This window comes from Trifolium pratense, linkage group LG3 (genome assembly GCF_020283565.1).
Source record: "Trifolium pratense cultivar HEN17-A07 linkage group LG3, ARS_RC_1.1, whole genome shotgun sequence".
Taxonomy (NCBI): domain Eukaryota; kingdom Viridiplantae; phylum Streptophyta; class Magnoliopsida; order Fabales; family Fabaceae; genus Trifolium; species Trifolium pratense.
The window spans coordinates 12,451,038-12,476,092 of record NC_060061.1 but is presented as its reverse complement, the minus strand read 5'-3'; the positions used below and the strand labels follow the sequence as shown (position 1 = coordinate 12,476,092).

Genomic DNA, 25,055 nt, shown 5'->3' with positions numbered 1-25,055 from the left:
GACTTTTATAGAGATGTTCTTAATGTTCAAGGTATCTGCAAGAAATCAGGACCATCAATTATAAAATTAGAACTTGGAGAATGAAACAAATGGTTTGTCTTTGAAGGAATAATATGATAACTATCATGTATTTCTACTTCTTGAGGATTATATTGTAGATTGGATATAATTAAAGTGAGTTTTTATTTTCTACTTTATTTTTTGTTGATAGATTCGTTGTATTTTCTACACTGCTCTATGGTTTTACTTTAATTTGTTTGACTATTTTTAGGGTAATTTCTCAATATCCACACATGGGCTTACCATAACCCTGCATTTAGTACTTTCTCCAATTATTCGTTAACTAAGCCCCAAAAATATGGGGGGCTGAACAACAAACACTATAATATAATAATATTATGAATGCTGTCTTTTTTTTTTTTTACATTAACACATTGCCGATAACTAAGTTTTATGATCATTAAATTTCAAATTTTATATCCCTAAAAAACACACTAGAGGTTGTACAGCTTTATGTAGCATTTATGATATACACTATCATGTGGTTTTTATTTCCTACTTTACTTTTTTGTTTACAGGTTCATTGTTTTTCAACGTTGTTCTATTGTTTTACTCTCCACAATATATTTAGAATAATTACTCAATCAAGTCCATCAAGTTGTTTATTGAAAACCAGATTTTTTACGTATAATATTTTTACATGATGTGTTTTCATAATATATAATTATCCATTTAATTTTAGCACAAATTTATATAGCATTTGCGAATTGAAAATTATGTACGAAATTATTAAAAGCTGGTATACTTCCAAGTTCAACTATCAATGTTGGTTTTCCAGAAGTTTTTGGTAACCTTTAGGAAGCATAAGGAGATTGGTAGAACATCTTCAAGCCAATGGATATTGCATTGAACTAAATGTTGTGTTTTGAAGTTATGTAATATTATAACAATTCAGACAAATTTTTAATGTTTTCTATTAGGTTGCCATGTAGTATGATTATGCATTATATTTTGGTTTTACATAGAAATAATGCATATATTTTTTAATTGTGTAATATTAAGACAAATTTCACGGATACTGAAATCTTAATTGCCCGACAAAATCTATATTGAATGAATGATATATTTATTTACTATAACATTTTAACTTAATACATACATTTATTAGCACGGGCACTGAAACTAATTTAATACATGTCAATCAGAGAGCATATATATTTTCTTTCACCATTTACTACGAGGAGTGGATGCAATAAATTGAATAGCATGAGTCTATCTACCATTGTACAATTAAAATTCAACCATCTCATTACATTACAATATTACATCCACATGAACTTTACCAATCACTAGAAAATCAAAAAGTAAATGTTGTGTAGATCAAAAGGATTGAGATTTGCTACAGTCGAAAAGCACGCAGTTTTCACGCGGTTTTCGATCTCAGCTGTTGATTGTTGATCAGACGGTTTAAATTGATAAGGTAATAAAATTAGTGAAAATAATCACAGCCGTACATGTCAGATTAAACGGTCATAAATGACTACCGCGTGAAAACTGCGTCAATATTGACAGCAGGAAATCCACACGCAAATCAAAACTACAACCAGTCACGCATATATGAGACTCTAAATGTGATACACCTCTTTGGAGTAGGTTGTATTTCATCTGTAATCTATTTTCGGTTTCAATTATAAGTTATCAATGGTAAAATTGAGAAATAAATAATAAACTATAATTTTTTATGAATAATAAACTATAAATTTTAAGGTGTACTACGTCCATTCCAAAATAAATCATATAGTTGACCGCTTCATAAGGTGAACGGATTTTTTAGTGCTATAAACTTATGGCTCATGTTAACCTATGTTGCATAGGTGCGGGTACAGTATCGGTACGTGGTACGATATTTTTAAAAAAATTAAGGTACGGATACGCTCGTATAATTTTTTTTAATATAGTTGATTGCGTATTTGCAAGTGTACAAATCCGTTAATTGAGTAATAAAAAGTTATCGATCCTCAGGGATTGCGCGATTGTAACAAGGAAATCATGTCTATAAACATACTAAAATGAACACAGATATCGGGGGTTTGTTTGAGTAGTTCGGTATTGTAAGAAAACGTTGCGAATTCAATTGTAGACAAGCGAGGTAGGATCATCGGAATCACTTAAGCTATAATCATCACATGCAAGCAATTATATCAAATGGAATCACTCAAGTCTTACAACTAGATCAACAAATTGGTGAATCTCAATCTCTTGATAAATTCACCCTATCTGTTGTCGATACTCCTCCGATCTCTCGGATGAAAGCTACCGACACCGAAGTATTTGAAAACGCGTTGATCGTGTGCTACACTCTATGTTTCAATCTCTCGACCGGAAACACTCAAGTGCACAATGCATTCAGTTCAGTATTTCAATCAATATTCTCATACGTGATTAAAAACTAAGATCATTACAGCTGCGGAGACAGTGGAATTACAGCTGCGGAGAATCAAAATATAGCGGTAATAATGTACTGAAAAATGGAACCACTCTGCTGCTATTGTTTCTGAGTTGGAGTGAAGTGATACTGCTAAACCATTTTAAGGATAGGGATGTTAGTTTGCCCAAGAATTATTTCTGTGGTATCATGAATTCTATTTCATATATCCGAGTGATTAGGTTTTTGGTTACTGAGAGGATAATGTAAGAGGTGCTGGTGTCAATGTAACGGCTCCCTGCTCGTAATGCGGTTATATTGTTGCAGGCCTCGGTTCTCATTGTTATGTGCCTGGTTTTTTGTTCTGGTGTTCTAAGTCCGGGTTCTGCGACTTTTGGGATTAGGGGTTCTTGGGCTTGGTTGTGTTGGTATTTTGTTTGGCCTTACTTTTTTGTGTGCTGTATCTGTCGAGCCTTGATTTTATTATTTGACGTCTTTGTATAGTTTGTGTTGGTGTTCTGTTTCCTGCTATGACAGGAGCTGTTGCTGTTTTCTTCTTTCCTCCTTGCCACTTCTTGTGCATAGGATGGATATATTAATAAATAAATTTATTTATTTGCTGTCTCAGAAAAAAAAAACTCTCCTACCAGGCATATTTGGCAAACTCAAACATGAGCTCCTTGGACACAAACTGAAATATATAGTCACTGATTATGTAAATGTCAAGTTGATTGATTTTTTTTTTTTTTTAGAATATCAATGTCTTTTAAAGGATTCCTTGAATTGCTTACATACTTTTGAGCATAATTAGTGTGATAATCGATAATTTCATCATAAGAGGTAAATGTCATCTATGCGCTAGGATTTTCATTTTCATAAGCAAATATTGTATCTAAGTTATCATCATATATTTTGCACTTCCTTTACTTGTTTCTTCATCATAAAAAGATGCACATCTTTCTCCCACTAGTGCATTTAAAAAGACTAAAACTAAATCAATTGCCTAGACTCATAATCTATAGTCTATATCATCATGATATAAAAACAACAAATAAACAAGATACTTAAGCTGTAAGTCAAACAAACTAAGCACAGGCAAAATTTGTTGAAATCGCCACAGTTGGGGCAGGTAATGATGGTTCATAGGTTGAGGTGGGCTTGTAGCAACGAAGGAAGGAGTTGTGGCAGCAATTGCAGGATTGATAAGAATGACAACAAAGACAGACTGTTCAACTAGTGTGGTCTTGATAGAGGCAACTTATTAAAGTGTTTTGCAAGACAGAGAGATATGGTTAGTGGGAGAGATAAGTGCAGCAATTTTTATTCAACTGAGTGTTGGAACCAGGAGTTACTGTTTTCATGAAAACTCAAAGATGCGGGTTAGTAAGCACGTGGGAGAGGGGAAACTACCCGTTGCAGTCACATATTTGCGCATTTTCTTGTTAAAAGCTATTGTACGAAATAGCGGCAGTGCTGTTTATCCAAAGCTGTCATATAATTACTCAGCACACAATAAGTCGGATAATTAAGATTGCTTGCTGGTTTAGTATCTACTATTCCAAAAGGAAAAACATAAACTGTAGTTCAGTAGTGTACAAATGAAATAGCAAATGTGTGATACATGAAACTACAACCTACATTATCTGTGGAATTAGTTGAGTACTGAGAACTGTTAAAGGAAAAAAGGAAAATGATATTTAGAACTACACTTTCCATCTCTAAAATTCTCTGGTGTTACAAGTTCAAACAACAAACAAGGACTGCTCAAGTGCCAAGCTTAATATCAAATGCATTCTTGTACAGGCAGCGAAATTGATGTAAAATTGGTCCTCAGCTAGAAGAAAATGGTGCTTATGCCTGAAAATTTGTTAAAAAGTGGTATCGCCAAGGAAAACGAACGTGAGAATTGAACTCAGTCTCCTTTCCAGAAAACAAACTAAAATTCATCTTTGGGGTACTTGTCACCTTTCCCTAGTGAAGAAAGCCATTGAAACGTTTGGAATATCTTGCTGCCCGTAGGCTTCTGCTCTGGCTTTGCATTACAGATGGTATCATAGTCATGCTTCTGATGAGGTGCAACTATTTTTTCCTGTGGAGAAAAATCACAAAAATAAGAATAGTAGTAGAATAAAAATGACACCAAATTAATCGTGCACATTGATCAATTGGTGCAATAGAGTGGGATTATATTGACACACCTTGAATACTTCAAATGGACAGAAATCAGAACCATGACAACCCTGAAGCCAATAACACAACAAAATGGTGTTATTAATGCACGTCATCATAATATTTTAAACAATTAGCAGTGAAATTCTACAAGCTCTGAACCAAATTCAGCTACTCACATTAAAACGATTGGAACATAACTGACAGCATAAACTTTACAAGAACTACAAAAGCTTACCGGCATTGGAATGGGGTGTTCATTGTGCAGCACTTGCACAAAATGCTTGCTTCTAGCTTTGTCTGGAGCAGGACAACTATATAGGATCAGCATGTTGTTACCAGCAAAAGGAGCCACAGTGCTACCCCGCCATTTTCTTTTCTGTGGAGGCTTTGGAGGTAGCTCCAAAGGTTTCTCTTTCTGAATTTTGTCAAACTCTGTTAAAAGAGAACACACTCATAAACACATTCCCCCACTACTTTGCAATAAAACAAAAATAGAAATTGATAAAATTTATTCAAGAAAAGACTATAGAAGCCTCACCAGACTTTTCAAGAAATAAACCTAGCAGACACGAGAATGGGACTACAGTTTCTGCATGAGCAAACCGAAGTCTTGCTTTTTCAAAGCTTCCAGGAACATGTTTTTCTACAGAAGCAATCAAAAAAAGAGAAATGGGTCAAAGTTTCACATTGCTACATATTCAAGATACAGCCTCCAAAGAGAGAAACAATCATTAGTGAAGTAATGATATTCTACTTGCTAATTTTGCATTAACTAGGATTGCATCCCATAAACATTGACAAAAAGGTTGTTATGTATGTATTTAAGCCAGTCAGTTATACTGAAACTATAAGCAAATTATATACTAGCTAAAATTTTAAGAATCAGTACAATTGCCATAAAGACTATAGCCAACAAAAAAGTTCATTGAATTTGAACACCGTTATTAAAAAAAAAATGCATAGTTCACGAAATATAGACTTCAGTAAAAAAAGATTTAAAACTTGTCGTATAAATAAAATACTTATCCCAGCAGTTAGCATATCACAACACGGCAAACGTCAAAAAGATTAAAATCAATATGTTCCATTTTCTTATAAAGCAAGAAACGTTTTAAAGTTACTCTAGAAATCTGACATGCATCTTTTAAAGTTACTCTAAAATATGAAAACAGTCCCTGCCAAATATGAAACGTTTTAATTTTCTTTTTCTGGAAAATGGAAAATTTAATTTTTAAATTAAGAATTAAATGAAAAAATTCATGTATTAATCCACGTCATAAAAAATGGGACATATCATCAACAAATCCTACTCAGCATCTGCCAAATCATAAAAAATGGGACATGTCATCAAAAAATTCAGCTAAGGGACTCTTTTAAAAGTTTTCAGATGTTGCAGGGACTAAAATCAAACTTTTTATTTTACAGGGACTAAAATCAAAACAAGACATAATTGCAGGGACTGTTTTCATATTTAAGCCATAAATCAATGTTTCATATTACATGCACATGCATAACAAATCAATGGTGGTTGGTTACAGTATAAACTCTTGATATTCTCACTTTAGAGGAGTCAAATCCTTCTTTAAGGTGTTTAAGAACAAGACAAGCATGATTTATCTAAGAGCTAATCCATATATAAATATTTGAAGCTTCATTAAAGGATGTGACAAGCAAGAACCTCAATATTAAAAATGCAAAACTACCTTCTTTAGCCTTAATAGCTTGCTCCATGGATTGAACAACATCTTCAAGTAATGGCTTCCCCATTCTATAATTTATTGATTTACCATAACCCTTCAGAATAAACGCTTCCAAGTCATCTGTCCACTCCAGCAATGTAACCTATGTACACAGAATTTAGCATATAATAAGCACGCAGCATGCAATCGTATTTCAAAAAAACTCAGCCATAAGCTCAACACAGGCCCTGATTATATGTATGAGAGCTAAACTAGTTTTTTACGTACCATCACTAATTTCTAGGCATTCGGCATGAAAAATGACATGTTGCTTTTACTACTTTGGTTTCTTTGTAGTCAATTATCATATTACAGACACATCATATCATGGAGCGACTTGGTTCATTTATATTATAAGGTCAAAATTAAGTGCTTTCCTGATATCTTTTAAATTTTACTTTATTTAAATAATATTTACAGACAGTAAAGAGGAAAAATTCAACCATTAGATCACCTATCACATTAAAAGATCATGACTAGAAAAAGTACCTCAGATGGGCTGAAAAGACTACATGCTTGATCAGTTATATCCAACAAGGATGCTTCCTGTCAAAAACAATCACAAATTGGACAATCAGAAAGAAAGAAAAGAAAATAATCGATCTCCACAACACTCGTAAACGATTATATGTGAACAAAGAACACGGAAAATCAAAAGAAGCAGGGAATAAATAAATGTCATCACCTGTTTACATAAGAACCAGAGAGATGATGTAATCTGCCTTGTAAAATTCAGCCCATAACGCCCAACTAACGCAGATGTAATCTCATCCAAGATAGGTTCCTTAAGTTTATCAACTGCAGGTTCCTGACTTTTCCTAAAATCCTGCTCTCATAACCAAAGAAATTTTATAACCATTAAAATGTCCGGAAATAAACTATAGACACTACCTTTAAGAATACTGAAGATCACAAAATGTCCAATTTACATCAATAGAGCATTAGAGCTAAAATGTATGTATCAATAAGTAATTAATTATAGCCTTTTTAAACACAAAAGAGTTTTCATATTCAACCTATGAAGGCCCTAACATTAGACAAATATGGTAATTTCAATTAAATATGTCAATCTCCATTGCAATGGTAGGACAGACAAAATTGTAAGCAGAAAGCACCTAGCAAAATGGAAGCAAATTTATCACTGAAAGGAACATAGAAACACGGCCTTCAATATTTGCCCGGCAGAAAAAGTGGCACGTGCAGTTTGTGACTTTATAATCATGCATAAGAAGCATATTTGCAAATAGACACTAAATTGAATGAAAATGGCTAGTCCATGATTACATTTAAGTGTGTTAGATACACGTGAAACGTTTACATTAGAAATCCTCCTGCCTAAGAAATTAACAATGTCTACAACAGTACCTTGTAGTTACGACAACAATCATGAAATCTCAGCACGGTGTCGCTAGCACGGTTTTCACTTGTAACAGAAAAAGCTCTGTGATGCCCAGGTCCAAGAGTCCCATTGCCACTGAAAAGACCCATTCCAAATGCCACAGCACTAGCTGATGCTCTGGGAATCTATTTTCCACATAAGAGAGATGCATAAGTTTTCAAAAAATATCAAAAGGCAAATCCATGTCTTGATGTCTTAGCATTCATTTGTTAATTCAAAACAACAACCATATATTTCCCCCTTTGGGACTGAGAACCAATGTTTCCCAACTCTTCCAAAACTATTAGTGACAAACAACTTATGTTCATCGAGATAATAGAAATTTTAGAAGAGCAAATCTACCTACAAGGAAAAAAGTGGAGATAGACTCACCTGAGTTGCCTTTATAGGGTATGTGTCTGGATGATAATCCTCATCAAACAAACTTGGAAATCTTTCTCTAATCCTGATTCCAAGTTCATATAATTCTTCCTCTCCTCTTCTAATTAACTCACCACCCCTAAGCCTTCCTTGCCAAGGAGACTTCCAACCATTTAGCCAAGAAGGAACTTTATCCAAAGACAATTGTCGATCTTTCACATCCCTTATAAGAACTTCCAGATGAGCCGATAAATTATCCAAATCTCTTATCCTTTTCTTCGTTGGAGAACGAGTTCCATGCCTTGCCTGGGAATGTGACATAGCAATATCAATTATCATACTCTTCCTTTTTTTTTTTTGCAAAGGAAAAAGAGATATTATATTAAGTAAACAACCCCACTGGCATAAGAAATGCTAATTGAGCAACAAGAAAAAAAATACACAATCCAAGTTGGTATTATGATTATGCTCAATATAATCTCAACAACCAGCACACCAAACCAAGAACCCATAAAATACAAACACCATACAAAACAAACCCAAAACCACTTGCTTAAGGAGACCAAATCTCTTACGATTCCTACTCAACTTTCTTAACACATTCATATGAGATGCACGCACCACTTATTTTCTGCAAGTGCCGACATGGCACCTATACCATATTGGCCAGGAGCCTACTATTAGTACTATATATACTATAAGACTGGATACAATTACATCCTCGAGTAAGGCACAAGCTAGCCATCTATAGGTTTTCAAAGTCTCAAAACACCGACTAGCAACTAAATTTACCATCTTATTATAGAGAGCATCATGGCATTGATCAATAGTTAAAGACTTTCCTTGTCAAAAAACAAATAGTTGAAGACTTTCTAATGCACATGATATTCATTACTTGAATCTCTATAGAGACGTCTTTTATTTTATTTTTATTTGACTCAAAACTATAGAGATGCTTTTTTGAACAAGCAAAACTAAAAAAAAAAAAAAAAAAAAAACTATAGAGATGTATCTATATAAAGGTATAATATTAATAGCAGGGTGAGATACCAAGTCCAGTCAATGGCCTGCACTAATCACATGGAAAAGCCACTTCCAAGGCACTAAGAAACAGACCGAACCTAATGAAGCATCACAACATGTTAACCAATGAAAATTCTCCAAGGTCACACACCACACTACCACCAACACCAAAGAAAGAAATGAACAATGCTAACACAAGGCTTATCGCAAACCAGTCCAACAAAACAACACACACTTAACACCACTCAAACAAAAGCCAACCAGAACCAACCCATAATAGAGACCCCCAAAAAATTCAATACAACAGAAGGCAACGCCTCAAAATGCAACCACCAATCTTTGCTGAACAATAATCATTCCAACCACCAGGCTTACCATACTCTTCCAGTTGGTCAAGGAAGTGTTGCCCAACAGTTATCAATAATAACCCTTCATTTCAACAGTCTAGGAAATATTAACCCTTCATTTCAACAGTCATAAATTTCCCATCCAAACAGTATAATAACAACATAAAACATAAAAACCGTTACGAAAAACTACAAAAACAAAGGTAAATTTGTGGTATAGAACATACATCTACCATAATTAATGAAATAATTAACCCTAAAGAGTTGAGAAAATTACCACAAGATTCAAATGTATTGGAGTACATTCTTCAGGAATTTTAGAAGGAATAAAGTTATTGTCAGTAATGTCTTTCACAACTCCATACCTACGCAATTTAATCAACCTCAAATTCTGAATACATTTTCAAAAAATTGATAAGGTAACACTTAAAAACATTCAAAATTCTCATAAAAAACACACGCAACAAAAAATCCAGAAGATAAGGGTGAAGAATAAAGGGAAAACGAAGGTTTTGGGTTGATTGTGAAAGGGGAATTGAAAGAGAGAAACCTGGAGACAGTGGAGAGATGTTTGCGAACATCGAAAGCTTTTACTTCTTCTTCTTCTTCTTCATCTTCAGCGGCGTATGAGTAGTGTAAACCCGAAAGGAACAATATTAGCAGAACAAAAAGAGTCATTGTTTTCGCCATTTTCTCTATCACGCACGCGTTTATGCACTTTGTATCGTATCTGCAGAACCGAAAGCTAGTTAGTTATTTATACTTTCATTGTTATGGCTCCACGTTTTCTTACTCAATAAATTAACTTAAAGGTGACGTCATTTCCTTAATGACGATGGAAGAGACCCATTTTTCCTTTTCGTGGATCGGGTCTAGTTGTCCAACCCGATTCAATATTCATACCATGGGCTTAAAGGCCATGGTGCAGATAGTAACTACTGACCACTACAAGGAAATGAAAAAATTATCCCCCTACCCCTACAAATTACTTAAAATTCCCATTTTAACCTTTTGTAGAATAAAACTCATTCTAAATTAATAAATAAAACTCATCCCACCCTTTATATTAAATAAAACTCATTCTTGTAAATAAATAAATAAATAAAGTTCCTACCGTGATTTGTTTTCCTTTTTTATATTAAATAAATGTTTAATTTTTAGTAAAAAAATAAATGTTTAATTTTTCAACTTTGTAGTGTTAAGCCCTTGGGTTTTTTTTTTTTTGGGTAAGAGCCCTCGGGTGTGTGTATGTGTTTTTTATTTTAATTTTTTCAAATGTCTTGCAGTCCACGCGGTTCAGTTTGTATCGGCTATCAGATAAAAAGTAATCCGATGCAAAGAAAAAATAGCATGCGATTTGGTTCAGTTTTTGGATAACTAAAAGAAACATCTGATTCAATCCGATTTCATCTAAGGTAGCCATGGTTGACACTGAAATTGAGCCTCCACCACGTATTGAGGTGATATATATTATATATAGGTAATTGATTAATTACTTTAGGTAAATAAAATATATATGTATTATTTCTTAATCTAAAAGTTATTTGGTATTAACAGGGAAGATTTACTGCATTGGTGGTTTGTTGGCTTCTTGGCAATGGTGTTCTTTTCTCTTGGAACAGTATGCTAACAATAATAGATTGCTATGAATATTTGTTTCCGGTAATTTATCTACTTTCTCAATTCTGATGCATCTTATTGTATATCTCTAGTTTAGCAGCATTCAATTTGGTTCAGTTTCATGTTTCTATTCCTTTCATGTTTCTAAACTACAACATAGCAGCAATATACAACACTAGAAGAGTTCAAAACGAACACTTTATCTATGAGGAAGGAAGTTGTCCACTCAAACTATTATTTCTTAAAATCAAAGCCTCCATGTTAGCAAGGGCACCCATTGAGACCAGAATCTTTCCCGACAACTTGTTATTGCTTAGGTCAACATATCATAGTGAGGTTAAATTATTCCAACAATCAGGCAACTCACCCTTTAATTCATTGTTTGATAAATCCAAAATTCCCAAAATGTTATTAGGGTTACTTTTGCTGCAGATAAAGGGACCTAAATCTGAAAATTTTATTATTGGAAAGATGCAACAACACAGCAGGATACACACACGCGCGCGCAGGATTTGTATTAAAACAACAATATACACACAGGATTAACTCAATATACACGCAAGATTAACAACAACACAGCAGCAAAAACACAATACACACACACGCGCAGGATTTGTATTAAAATTAAAAGAACCCTAACAACAACAAGTAGCAATGTCAACCTCAACGATGAATCAAAAAATTAAAAGAAGAAGAATAAACTTACTTGAAGAGATGAACTCGTGCAATAATTTTTGGTAGCGGTGGTCGTCGCCGTCGACGGTGAGGAAGGAAAAGAGGGATGAACAAAAGAGGAAAATTAAGGAAGGAGATGGAAGGATAGGTCAAAATTGTGTGGTTACGTTGAAACTTCTGATGTGGTGGTCGGGTTGGTCTTCGCCGTCCTCGTCGGAGGGTGTGTCGAAGAAGGTGGAAGGTTAGAAGAAGGCAACAACAACTAGGATCCGGATTGTCTCCTTCCCTAACTACCTCCTTCTCTCTCCTTCTCCAAATCTGAACCGTTAGATCAATCTAATGGATGAGAGGATTCTTCCAAAACAAAATACCCTGCATCTTTTCACAGCAAACCTTTTCCCCTTCATCTTCCACAACAATTTTTTTTTTTGAAAATCTTCCACAACAAATTTAGTGGCTGCAATCTCTGGATTCATTCACAAAATCTCTCATTACTCATTGTGAAATTAATTTGCAATGTGTTTTACTGCTATCTGTAACAAGTTTTTGTTTTTAAAGAAAAAACTAAAAACAGTAATAAAAACCAGATCTTGCAGCCAGATCTTCATCTTCAATTGTCATACTTCTCAAACTCAACAATACCGTCCAACATCGATCTCTGAGACCGGCAACCCGCCGCTCATTGCCGACTACCGCCGCAAACCTGTCCTGTGCATTTTTTCTTCATTGTCGAACACTGCCGTTGCATCGCCGAACACCGTGTATCCGCCGCTGCATTCCAGTTACAGTGAATAAGAATCGTCCAAGTTGGGGTTGGTGGTGGTGTCGTCGAATACACAATCACGATATGAGAAGCATATTGAGAAGCATATTGTCTTATTTTTTAATTTATTCTGTTTTAATTTTAAACCATGGGATTGATCTAACTGTCCAGATTTTGAGAAGGAGAGAGAAGGAGAGAGTTAGGGAAGGAGAGGATCCAGTTCCCAACAACTCAGTGACGTCTGCCAGGCAGACGTGCTATATTTAATGGCTCATTAAAAATTTAAATTAAATTGAAAAAAGATGTAGAGTCCGCCAACAGACACAATGGAGATGCTAGTAGCGTCCGTGTCGCGGCTGCCACTAGAATTTTTGAAGCTAAAACACAGTAGTTTATATTTTCTTTCACCATTTACTACGAGGAGTGGATGCAATAAATTGAATAGCATGAGTCTATCTACCATTGTACAATTAAAATTCAACCATCTCATTACATTACATCCACATGAACTTTACCAATCACTAGAAAATCAAAAACTAAATGTTGTGTAGATCAAAATTACAACCAGTCACGCATATACGAGACTCAAAATGTGATACACCTCTTTGGAGTAGGTTGTATTTCATCGGTAATCTATTTTCGGTTTCAATTATAAGTTATCAATGGTAAAATTGAGAGATAAATAATAAACTATAAATTTTAAGGTGTACTACGTCCATTCCAAAATAAATGATATAGTTGACCGCTTCATAAGGTGAACGGATTTTTTAGTGCTATAAACTTATGGCTCATGTTAACCTATGTTGCATAGGTGCAGGTACAGTACCGGTACGTGGTACGACATTTTTAAAAAAATTAAGGTACGGATACGTTCGTATAATTTTTTTTAATATAGTTGATTGCGTATTTGCAAGTGTACAAATCCGTCAATTGAGTAATAAAAAGTTATCGATCCTCAGGGATTGCGCGATTGTAACAAGGAAATCATGTCTATAAACATACTAAAATGAACACACATATCGGGGGTTTGTTTGAGTAGTTCGGTATTGTAAGAAAACGTTGCGAATTCAATTGTAAACAAGCGAGGTAGGATCATCGGAATCACTTAAGCTATAATCATCACATGCAAGCAATTATATCAAATGGAATCACTCAAGTGTTACAACTAGATCAACAAATTGGTGAATCTCAATCTCTTGATAAATTCACCCTATCCGTTGTCGATACTCCTCCGATCTCTCGGATGAAAGCTACCGACATCGAAGTATTTGAAAACGCGTTGATCATGTGCTACACTCTATGTTTCAATCTCTCGACCGGAAACACTCAAGTGCACAATGCATTCAGTTCAGTATTTCAATCAATATTCTCATATGTGATTAAAAACTAAGATCATTGCAAAGTTGATCAGAAATTGTAAAGCATTAAACTCGGGATTGCTTTGAATAACACTTACAAGAGGATTCACATTTGATAAGCAAGATTACACGAGATTACTACATCTTAAGTTCATCCTAAATCCTACCTCTATGAGGAAATTAGTTCCTCATAGTTTCTTGATTCACTCCAAGCTCCAACTCCATGGCAATTGCTTCCATCTTGCTGAATATCTTGAAGCTATCCACTTAATTGCAGGATCGGACCTTCTTGATCGCCCAAAATCTCAGAAATTGGTGATGAACTGCAGAATTTTCGAACCCCTTTCCAGAAAAATGGTTTTTCTATATATAGTAATTGCAACCACGCCGCGCGTCAGATCCATCACGTCGCGCGTGGTTGCATTTCTTCATACTACGCTGCGCGTGTAACTGCATCACGCGGCGCGTGATCAAAGCAGAGGCCACTGGTCTTCAATACAACTAATTACGCCGCGCGTGATTGGTTCCACACCCCCGACGTTGTTCAAAACCTCTATCACGCCGCGCGTGATGATGACAGTGAAGAACCTTCTCTGGTCAGGTTATTACGCCGCGCGTGGACAGGTCCCCACGCCGCGCGTAATTGAAGCAGGTTTTTGGTCTCTCTGGTGAGTGAATTACGCTGCGCGTGATGGGTCACGCCCCCAGCGTAGTTAACTTGAAAAATTTCCTGCATATTTTACTGCTTTCTTGTATTCCAAGTAACCTTGCTTCTCAGTTGATTTCTCTTGATTTATTGCTTAAAAACCTCTAAAATAAGTCTAATGTTCCTCAAATAAGCATGAATTATGAGAGTGTGACGATACGTCATCAATAGTTGTATACTTAAAATAATAAAATTATATTATTAAAACAAATAATTAAACATAAAAAATAGCAAACTTTAAAAGTAGTTATATTGCGCTTTACACGTTTAGGAAATTAGGAGTAGTAGTAAGACTATGCGACTCTACTTTTAAAAATAAATAAAAAGGGAAGGAGACTGAATTGATTCTAATTTTAAACTAAAGTAAATTTTTATTAAAAAAAATAAGCAAATAAAAAAAGAATGGGATTGGAAGGTGTTACAAAAAACAAAGTTTTTGATGAAATATGTACCACGTGTGTACCCTGAGAGTTCCACGCACATACCCCGTAAGTACCACGCGTGTACCCACATGAAAAAACAAAAAAAAAAACTCGGTAATTTAAGAGTACGTACCATGGGAGTACCATACGCGTACCGGTACCTTGTACGTACCCGGTACCGATAATCTGTCTAAAACGGAGTACCCGTGCAACATAGATGTTAACTAATATCAGCACTAGTTAATAAAACAAAAAGGATAAATTTTGCATTAAAAAATTTATTTTTTATATTTAAAAAATATTGACTATACAAATTTTAATACAATCATACTTTCATTAATTAATTCCTAAAAAAACGAGTTTGATTCTGTTTGGGAAGACAAATAAGTTAGCTTATAGTTTATAAGCTAAAAACTTTGTTTGCTAACAGTTTTTTAAAAAAACTTATAGCTTATTTTACTAGCTTATACTACCTCGGTCTCTAATTATAAGACCCCGTTTGACCACTGCACGTACGTCGATACACAATTTTGATCACTAATATCTTTAATTGTCTATTAGTAAAAATTATAAAAATTTAATATTTTGAAAATACTTATCAAAACAAATTGAACAAGATCTTATATGCTAATATTTACATTTATATATTGTTGAAAAAATACGGTCAAAATAAAGTAAATGAATAGTATATTTTTGTCAAACAATGTCTTATAATTAGGGACATATGTAGTAGTTTATTTTTCAAATGTTATTTTCAAGTAGCTTATAGGTTATCATTTTTTCTTTCAATTTTATCCATCTTTTTACTCATAAAAAATTAAATATTAATTAAATATATTTTTTTTATATCATTTCATACTTATAAGCTAGTTCAACGCTAATTATAACAAACACTTTACAAATTCAACCAGTTAGCTTATTCGCTATAAGCTAACTTATCAATTATCCGCTATTTTTACCAAACATAACCTTATTCTTTTCTTAAACTTATACTACTAGTAATGTTTTTGGGTAAATGATCATTTACCCCCCTGCAAAATAAGGAAATTTTCATTTACCCCCTTGCACAGATTTTTTTTCTGTTTACCCCCCTGCAAAAAATAGATTCTCTCATTTCGCCCCCTGGGTGTACAGCAGGACAAGTGACTGTGCAAATTTGTTGACGTGGCTTGTACATGTGGAAAAAATCATTTATATTTATTTTTTAAATTCCACGTCAGATAATATTTTTTAAAAAAAAAAATAATAATTTTTTTCCTACAAAATAAAAAAAATTCTGTTTTTTTTCCCCAAAATTTTTTAAAAAAATTCCTACAAAAAAAATTAATTTTTTTTTTCATACAAATGATTTTAAAAAAATTTCCAACGAAAAAAAACATTCCTCCCAAAATAAAAAAAAAATGAATTTTCTTATTTTTCTCCCAAAATAAAGATTTACTCCGAAATAAAGTTTATTTCCGAAATAAAAATTTTAAAGATTTATTTTCAAACTTTTTGAATTAAAAAAAACATAATCTTTATTTTTTGTTATTCTTTTTGAATTAAAAAAAATAGAAAAAGATTTTAAAAAAAAATATAAAATAGAAAAACAAGTTTTATTGGTGTTTTCCCCTTCTATCAAAACCATTTGCCCTAAAACTAGAAAAATATAAAGAAGGAGAAGACAATAATGAAGTAGAAGATGATTTCGGCGATTGAAGAAGACGACGACAAATACAATCATGACGGTGGAAGCAAACGATTACGGCGAATATTCTGTTTTTTTTTAATTCAAAAAGATTTGAAAATAAATCTTTATTTTTGCAAGGGGGTAAACGAAATTCGTTTTTTATTTTATTTTAGGAAAAAAAAAACTCAATAATTTTGTACGAAAAAAAAAAAATTATTTCTAGGAATTTTTTTTTAAAATTTTGAAAGAAAAAAAAAAAACAAAATTCGTTTTTTAAATTTTGTATGAATTTTTTTTTTTTTTTTTTTTTTTTTGAAAAAAAAATTATCTGACGTGGAATTTAAAAATAAATATAAATGATTTTTTTCCATGTGTACAAGCCACGTCAGCAAATTTGCACAGTCACTTGTCCTGCTGTACACCCAGGGGGCGAAATGAGAGAATCTATTTTTTGCAGGGGGGTAAACAGAAAAAAAATCTGTGCAAGGGGGTAAATGAAAATTTCCTTATTTTGCAGGGGGGTAAATGATCATTTACCCAATGTTTTTTTATGGGACTTTCTTTGATAACTTTTTTTATGGAATTTATAAACTGCTTTATTGTGCTTTCCAAACATACTCGCATGAAAGAATCTTTGTCAAAAGCTTCAACCGTAATCACTAACCAATCGTGCACGTAATTCTTTTCTTTCTTTTTTTGTTTTTTTCTTTGATAGAAGCACATAATTCTTTTCTTGCGGCAGAAAGAATGGCAAGTTTTTTCTTTTTGAGTAGAAAGAATTGCAAGTTGTTAATTTAGTTAACGTCTTTTATCTATTTTCAATTAATGTATTTCTTCATGTAGTCTTTTTTTTTTTTTGGTACAACTTCATGTAGTCTTTTCTTTCTTCTTTCTTGAGCTTTGTAACGTATTTGTTTAGTAAATAAATGTGAAGTTAAATGAAAAATCGCATTTGTATATGAATTTTCATAGTGATTATGACCTAAAAATTATTTTAAAATAGTAAGAACTAGTTTTTTTTTTTTAAGGAAATAATAAGAACTAGTTGTAACTAGTCCCGCACCCGTGCGATGCACGGGTGTTATGCGGTATTTTATATTATAATGTTAAAAAATCATTCGTATAAATTGAAACAATAAGTATTATGAAAATTATAATAATAACATCAACAACAACAACAAAATAATAATAATAATAATAATAATAATAATAATAATAATAATAAAAGTGATGTAAATATAAGATAGATATTTAAGATGTATTTATACATTTCGAAAAGATTACAATGGATCCTATTGCATCTACCAAAATAAGTTGGTAATCCATAAATTGTCATGTCACTATGAAAACGGTTTGTGGTCATACTCATACACTGTGCATTTGATTCTTAATTGGACACTATAATTCAATATATAGTATAAAAGTTTAATTAGTGCGTATAATTTAGTAAAAACTATTATTATTAGTTGAGTGAGTGTATAATGAAAAGTCATAGGTATATATAAATGTAGGCATATGAAAAAGTGTATAGAGATGACAATGATGTAAGTAGAAGTGATGTGGCATTATTGAGTGATTTAATTGGATATAAGTGGCTGACGTGGATTATGGTTAGATTAGTGGTTGCACAACTATCTAGGAATTATAAATATAGATAGATATAGATAGATGTTTATACATTTAAAAAACTTATTTACACATCACATTTGAAGTTACTTTGGTATTTTCTTCATTAACATTGATTAGCAATATCTTTAACTCATTCTTCAAAATAACTATGGAAATGACAACATATAATTGACCATGAAAAACAATCGATGTTGAAACATAAGTTTTTATTTATATAATAAATCTCATTGGAGGATTCTGAGTGGGATAAACTACTTCATTATCTCTTACCAAAAAACTACTGTATTATCGAATTTGACATTTATATTAATTTGAAACTAATTGCAGCAAAGATAAACTCACTTAACTCATATTCAAATATCGAATATGATAAAAATCATACAGGGCATAACAACCATTAGTAAATTTTATTTTATCTATTTTTTTTTACTAACATTAGAAAGTAGTCCTGACAATCGACCAACTCCTTATATTTACAAAGATTGGACAAAAGATTATTAGCAAAAACATTAACTTTTTTGAAAAAAAAAACAATAAAATACACAAAATAATAAAATGAACAAAAAAAATTAAAATGAATAATAACCCAAAACAATAATAATAATAATAATAATAATAATAATAATAATAATAATTAGATTTAGTACCCCACATTAAATGGATGTAAATGGATGATGTGGCTAAATGAAAAGTTTTCATTGGTTTGTGGATTAGGGTTTAGATAGGCAATTCCACAACTATCTAGGATTTATATATATAGATGAGACAATCTATGAACTAAATAAAAATAAAAATAAAAAAACTATATTTCAAACTTTATATATATAACAAATTGGCCGAATTGAAGGGACACGAATTACATGTTGCAACTGTTTTTCACACTATTTTATGCAATAATCAATCTCAACCGTAAAAAGTGATCAAATGGCTCTAATTTATGCAATGCAGATTGACAAATTTCACGAAGTTTCAATTTCATATATTAAATTTTTATCATACGGACGATAGCAATTATTGTATTAACGTTATGTAATCTACTTTAAAGTTCAGATAATTAATTAATTTTAATTAATTACAAATATTTCGAAAGAATCCAAATTCAATTCTAACCGATACGATCATGAAATCAAGGGAAAGGAAAAAAAAAACTCTCACTATCTCTCTATATATAATAATAGTACCATTTTCTCTTACAAGGTTAAAAAAACTCTCCGTGTGAGAAGAGAACTTTTCAAGAGTTGAAAGCCATGGCTAGATGCTTATTAAACCAACACAAATTATCTTCTCTTATCTTCACCGTTATTGTTTTGTGCTTATTGGCAAATCATTCTTCCATTGCTGAAAAGCTTCCAAGGTTGGAACACCAACGTGTAAACCAACAATCTCTTAACTTTCTGGTCATTGGAGATTGGGGAAGAAAAGGGGATTACAATCAATCTTATGTCGCCAATCAGGTACGTAATTTAATTAGTCCAAATTCCATCTTTAATTATCTATTTTTCATTTTAATTTGTTCTCATTAGAAAATTATCAAACTTGTATGATTATATTGGTCTATACGTACTATATGTATAACTGTAAATGTTTGTGTCAGCCTATGGTTCAAACTATTTTTTTTAAGTATTCTATTAATTAAAATTTCTACGTTAAAGTGTTTCCGTGAGCTTAACTCAGTTGATAGAGACATGACACTATATGTACAGAGTTCGGATTCGAATTCAGGACACTCCATTTATTCACTTTTAACAAGTGAGTTAAATTCACATGGACAATAGGTTTCACTAATTTTTTTTTTTTTTTTACTAAAGGTTTCATTAATATATTAAACCATTTACCTAAATTTGATCCATTTAGTTTAGAAATAAATCCGATTTGATAAATTTAACATAATATTTTTTGCAACCACTAATCAAATTCACTCAATCAATTAATGTAATAATTTATTTCCATAAGACACATGGTGGAATAAAACCGTTTGCTCAAAAAAAAAAAAAAACTCACAAGAAAAAAAAGTATCTATTTCAAAATATATGAAAGCAAATCATCATTTTTTTTTGTTTTTCACCCTCTAGTTCCTAGAGGAAGGGAGTCCTAATAGTCCAGAGTTTCGGACGAGTTCTGGCATCAAGTGGTTCTAGTCCCCTCCCAAATGTAGTTGCGGGGGATTGAACCGTGGTTCTCCCTACCAAGTTCAGCGTCAATCGTCACTTAATCAACTAACGTTTGGTAGCAAACCAACACTTTCTTGTCCGGTATTTTTTTACGTAACTCGGATATCATCTGCCGCAATTACAAATACTGATCTTTCAAGTCTTATGAGACATAAAATGGATGACAAATTTTTCCTAAGAGTTTTAACAATGATGCATGTTCAAGCTAGGAATCGTCTTGTCCGGTATTTTTTTATTAATTTCACCACCAGTATTCGGTTCACTGAATCGCTTAACTCTCTCGTTCGCAGTTGCAGAGGATTAAACGATGGTCCTACTTATAAGTCTAGTGTCAATCACCACTGAACCAACTAAAGATTGATTTTGTCAAATATTTGTTCGCACATTTTCTTTCTTTTGTACGTGTACATAATTATAGCAAGGTATTCAACTTTTGTTGCGTGGCATATTCTTTCCTTTTTGCTTTCTCTGTGTAGCATATTCGAATTTTCAAGTATATTCGTGGCATCTATATTGATTTTTATTTTGGATACAGATTAAAATATTTGTACTTCATTTTTTTTCTAATTAAAATACTAATCCTTTTATGTTAACGAATACATAAAAATATACTTAATTAGTTTTATCGTGGCTACTATTTCAATTTTGATCAATGCAACAAAATATAATTAATTTATTTTAATTAATTAGTTTATATCATAAAAAATTTAGACAATGAGAATACATAATATTTATACAAATATGATGGAAATTATTGATTTGTGTTGGGAATAATATGAGAAATATACTTTTAAATGTTAAAAAAATCAGTTATTGATTAAACATAAACCACAAACATGTTTTCTAAAATTGTGAAATAAAGCTTTCCACATCTTCAAACAAGTTAAGATATCTCCTATTATTGGTGGACATCATCATATACTCACATTACAAACACGTACGTCATTATATTTTAAAAAGTGTACGTGTCCAATTACTAAAATATTTGACGAAAAATAAATATATAACACACAAGACGTACTCTTAGAATGATTCAAGAGCTTTTTCATGTATAAATGAGCATACTCTATGAAACATCGACACTGCTCAGATTAGGCGTATCCGTGTCAGACACGTGTCGGTGTCTGTGTCTGACACCGACATTTATGATTACACTAAATTATGTCATTTTTTCAAATTTTTATCGATATTGATGTGTCAGTATCTGTGTCGTATCCGATGTCCGTACTTCATAGAGCATACAACAAATAAGCCTTTTTGAAAAGGACATGGCTTTAATCTGCAAACTAATTGCTTTTAACCCCTCGCGTGTTAGTTAGGTCAACAATTGTTTGGATCAACATTACGTGTCGATTACTTGTTCAATCAATTATGCATTTTTTTTTCTTTTTTCACAAAACTATTGTTGTCCATTATTAGTGTACAAAAATCACATAAACTTATAAATTTTTTATTTTTTTATCAAGTAATTTAGTGATTAGAATTTCATTATTAAGGTGAATAAATCTAACCGGAATATCTCTACCAAAAAGAAAAAAGTTGGACCGGAATAGTTATGTAAAGTACCCTAAGAAGTAAGGACATTATGTAAAGGAGGTTTATACAAGGCTTTCTCATAACTTTATAATTAATTTATGTGATTTTTGTTTCCCTTTTTACTTGAATTTCAGATGGGAATTGTAGGAGAGAAACTAAATATAGAATTTGTGATCTCAACTGGTGACAATTTTTACGAAGATGGTCTAGAAGGAGTTGAAGATCCAGCATTCTACGAGTCATTTGTCAATATCTACACAGCCCCGAGCTTGCAAAAGATTTGGTACAATGGTAAATTGAAGTAACTTCAATGTTATTTGACAACAGTTAATGTTTTTTTTTGGAATAGATTTTTTTTTTTTCATAACATCCGATTTGTAGTGGTCACTGTTAATTTAAAATATGGTCGGTAACTAAATTAAATATAGCGAGCTTGGCTCAGTGGGCAGAGACATTGCATTACATATGCAAGAGGTGATATTCGAACTCTGGACATCTCACTTATCCATCTTAAGGATGAAATTTCTAGTCACTAGGCTAGTGGCTATTTGACAAAAAAAAAACCTAAATAAAATCTAGTAAACGATTGTTCTAGAGAATTTATTCTTAATTAAAATTGGGGGTCTTCTTGAATGATTAATGTTTTATTATTATTTTTGTCAAATAATTTAGTGGATAGAATTTCACATTTAAAATAAATAAGCTGAACATATGGAGTTTGAACTCCGACCTTTATATACATAATGTAATTTCCTTGACAACTGAATTAAGTTCGCAAAAACAATATTTTATTACTTTTTTAGTAGATGCTTTAAAATTTTCGTTGCATGTGTTTTGATATTATAAATTAATTTTGCCAACTAAAATATTTATATTCATTTTATTGTGGCTGCAGTTTTGGGAAACCATGACTACAGAGGTGATGTTGAAGCACAATTAAGCCCAATTCTGAGTCAAAAAGATAGCAGATGGGTTTGCCTTAGATCTTTTATTCTTGATGCAGGTATTAATCCTTTTAAAATTTTAATGCATTTTGAATATTTTATAGAAAGAAAAAAAACTTGTTTATTCTGAATTTCTAAGGTCCTCTAAAAACATTCATTTATGATGTTGCGCAGTTTTGTTACAACTAAATAACTAAAACATTCATTTATGAAACTAAAACATATAACATTTTGTGTGTTTTCTTTTGATTAGGAATTGTAGAATTTTTCTTTGTGGACACAACTCCGTTTGTAGAAAAGTACTTTACCGATCCAGAAGATCACACCTATGATTGGAATGGTGTGCTTCCTCGCGAATCTTACCGTGCAGAACTCTTGAAGGTTAGTTACAACATACAAATTTAGTGGATGTTTAGCATTACGGTATATTTGTCAAAATCACTGTAAGCCACTGTGATTTTGTAGTGTCACTGAGTTGCTATGGTAAGGAATAATAATGTGTCAAGGAGTTGAACAAATGATTCAAAAACAAATAAGATATGCAAATTCAAACTTGTGACATTGTTTTAAATTGATGAAACTAAATTAGCATCAATACATATTTCATATCATGAGGAGGGAAATTGTCAACTGTGTCTGACATTATGGAATTTTTGTAGGATGTTGATTCAGCTTTGGTGCAATCCAAGGCAAAATGGAAGATAGTGGTTGGTCATCATACCATCAAAACTGCTGGTCACCATGGCAATACCCAAGAGCTTGTGGAGCTCCTTCTTCCCATCTTAAAGGTAAATGAATGAACCCCATTTCATTCTCATATTGATGCATTAGATAAATTAGTTCAATATTACTCATGTTTCTTACATGACAATGAAAATGATTTAGAGTATATATATAAACATCAATGGACATGATAATCTTACAATATCTAACAAAGTTTCTTCACTATTGATCCAGTCAAACAAAGTTGATGCATACATCAATGGACATGACCATTGCTTGGAGCACATAATTGACAAAGAGAGGTAAGCATCTCTTACTTGTAAATGGTTAACAATAACATATATCATCGCAGTTCTGTAATTCAAGCTTCCTTCGTTTGCATAAACATTGCAGCGGAATACAATTTTTTACAAGTGGAGGCGGATCAAAGGCGTGGAGGGGTGATATCCAGCCATGGAATGCAGAAGAATTGAAGTTGTATTATGATGGGCAAGGATTCATGTCTGTGCAGATCAGTGAAACTAATGCAGATATTGTATTCTATGATGTTTTTGGCAAGGTTTTGCATACATGGAGCATATCCAAAGAACTTAAAGCAAATGCATAGATACCATAAGCTAAAAATAAACATAGATTAAATTATGTGGAGGATATATATTTCCCCACAAATATTTTAGTCGTTCCAAAAACGAACTATAAATTTGTATGCCAAAATGGAGCATTCTTGCACCTTGGACTTATTATTATGATTATAGATTCCCTTTGCCATTCAATTGAAGGGACAGTGAGTTATTGGTATTTAATTGAAAATTGAAACTCTTCCCCATCAAACAATAGATTACTCTCTTGAACAATTGTCTTTAACTTGCACTATGGCACCTAAGTGCTTGAAAATGAAATGAAAATTGTTTTCATGCCTTGCATTCATACACATATTGATAATTGATCTAACCTGCCATAATCGAAAGTAGCAGATTCCAAGAATTGTCCACTTATGTGCTTCGTGTGGTTCATGCAAATATCCTCATCAGTGTTTAGGGGATTCTCACTTGATTGTCCTTGAGTTAGAAGGGTCAAACAATTGGCCATGTCCTCCACTTCATAAATACTATCCTATTTGCAGTCAAAAAAAAAAATACTATCCTATAATCATACGGCATTAAAAATTGTTGGACTTGTTATTACCATCATTTTGTTTGGTCTTATTAAGATCATCATCACCATTGTAGCAATATTTTAGTTATTATACTCTATTGGTGGAAGAATTTGGGGCAGATAAGACAAAGTGATTTGCTATTTGTTCTACTAACCTTTTGGTTAGTTTCCTTTTCATAATATTTGTGTTCTGGACTTATGGTGTAACCTTTAAAACCT

At 32.4% G+C, this 25,055-nt stretch overlaps 2 protein-coding genes across 4 annotated transcripts; one reads left to right on the top strand and one right to left on the bottom strand.

Moving 5' to 3' along the window:
* Positions 1 to 3,942: 3,942 nt before the first annotated feature.
* Positions 3,943 to 12,613, bottom strand: LOC123918984 (multiple inositol polyphosphate phosphatase 1-like). Of its 2 annotated transcripts, XM_045971198.1 has the most exons (13): positions 11,792 to 12,611; positions 10,016 to 10,195; positions 9,743 to 9,830; positions 8,108 to 8,401; positions 7,702 to 7,860; positions 7,022 to 7,162; positions 6,826 to 6,882; positions 6,301 to 6,439; positions 5,136 to 5,240; positions 4,833 to 5,029; positions 4,624 to 4,665; positions 4,391 to 4,514; positions 3,943 to 4,282 (listed from the first exon to the last, which is right to left on the bottom strand). In XM_045971198.1, the coding sequence occupies exons 2-13, from the start codon at positions 10,153 to 10,155 to the stop codon at positions 4,260 to 4,262; spliced, it is 1,509 nt and encodes a 502-aa protein (XP_045827154.1). In that variant the 5' UTR covers positions 10,156 to 10,195; positions 11,792 to 12,611; the 3' UTR covers positions 3,943 to 4,259. The 2 variants fall into 2 exon arrangements, with proteins under 2 accessions (XP_045827154.1, XP_045827153.1); XM_045971197.1 differs by having other exon boundaries at positions 3,943 to 4,514; positions 11,792 to 12,613.
* Positions 12,614 to 19,418: 6,805 nt separating this feature from the next.
* LOC123918987 (purple acid phosphatase 7-like) lies at positions 19,419 to 24,459 on the top strand. 2 transcript variants are annotated; one of them, XM_045971203.1, is made up of 7 exons: positions 19,419 to 19,761; positions 22,149 to 22,305; positions 22,910 to 23,017; positions 23,212 to 23,339; positions 23,618 to 23,746; positions 23,916 to 23,983; positions 24,075 to 24,459. In XM_045971203.1, the coding sequence occupies exons 1-7, from the start codon at positions 19,555 to 19,557 to the stop codon at positions 24,286 to 24,288; spliced, it is 1,011 nt and encodes a 336-aa protein (XP_045827159.1). In that variant the 5' UTR covers positions 19,419 to 19,554; the 3' UTR covers positions 24,289 to 24,459. The 2 variants fall into 2 exon arrangements, with proteins under 2 accessions (XP_045827159.1, XP_045827160.1); XM_045971204.1 differs by lacking the exon at positions 19,419 to 19,761 and adding an exon at positions 21,921 to 22,052.
* Positions 24,460 to 25,055: the final 596 nt, after the last annotated feature.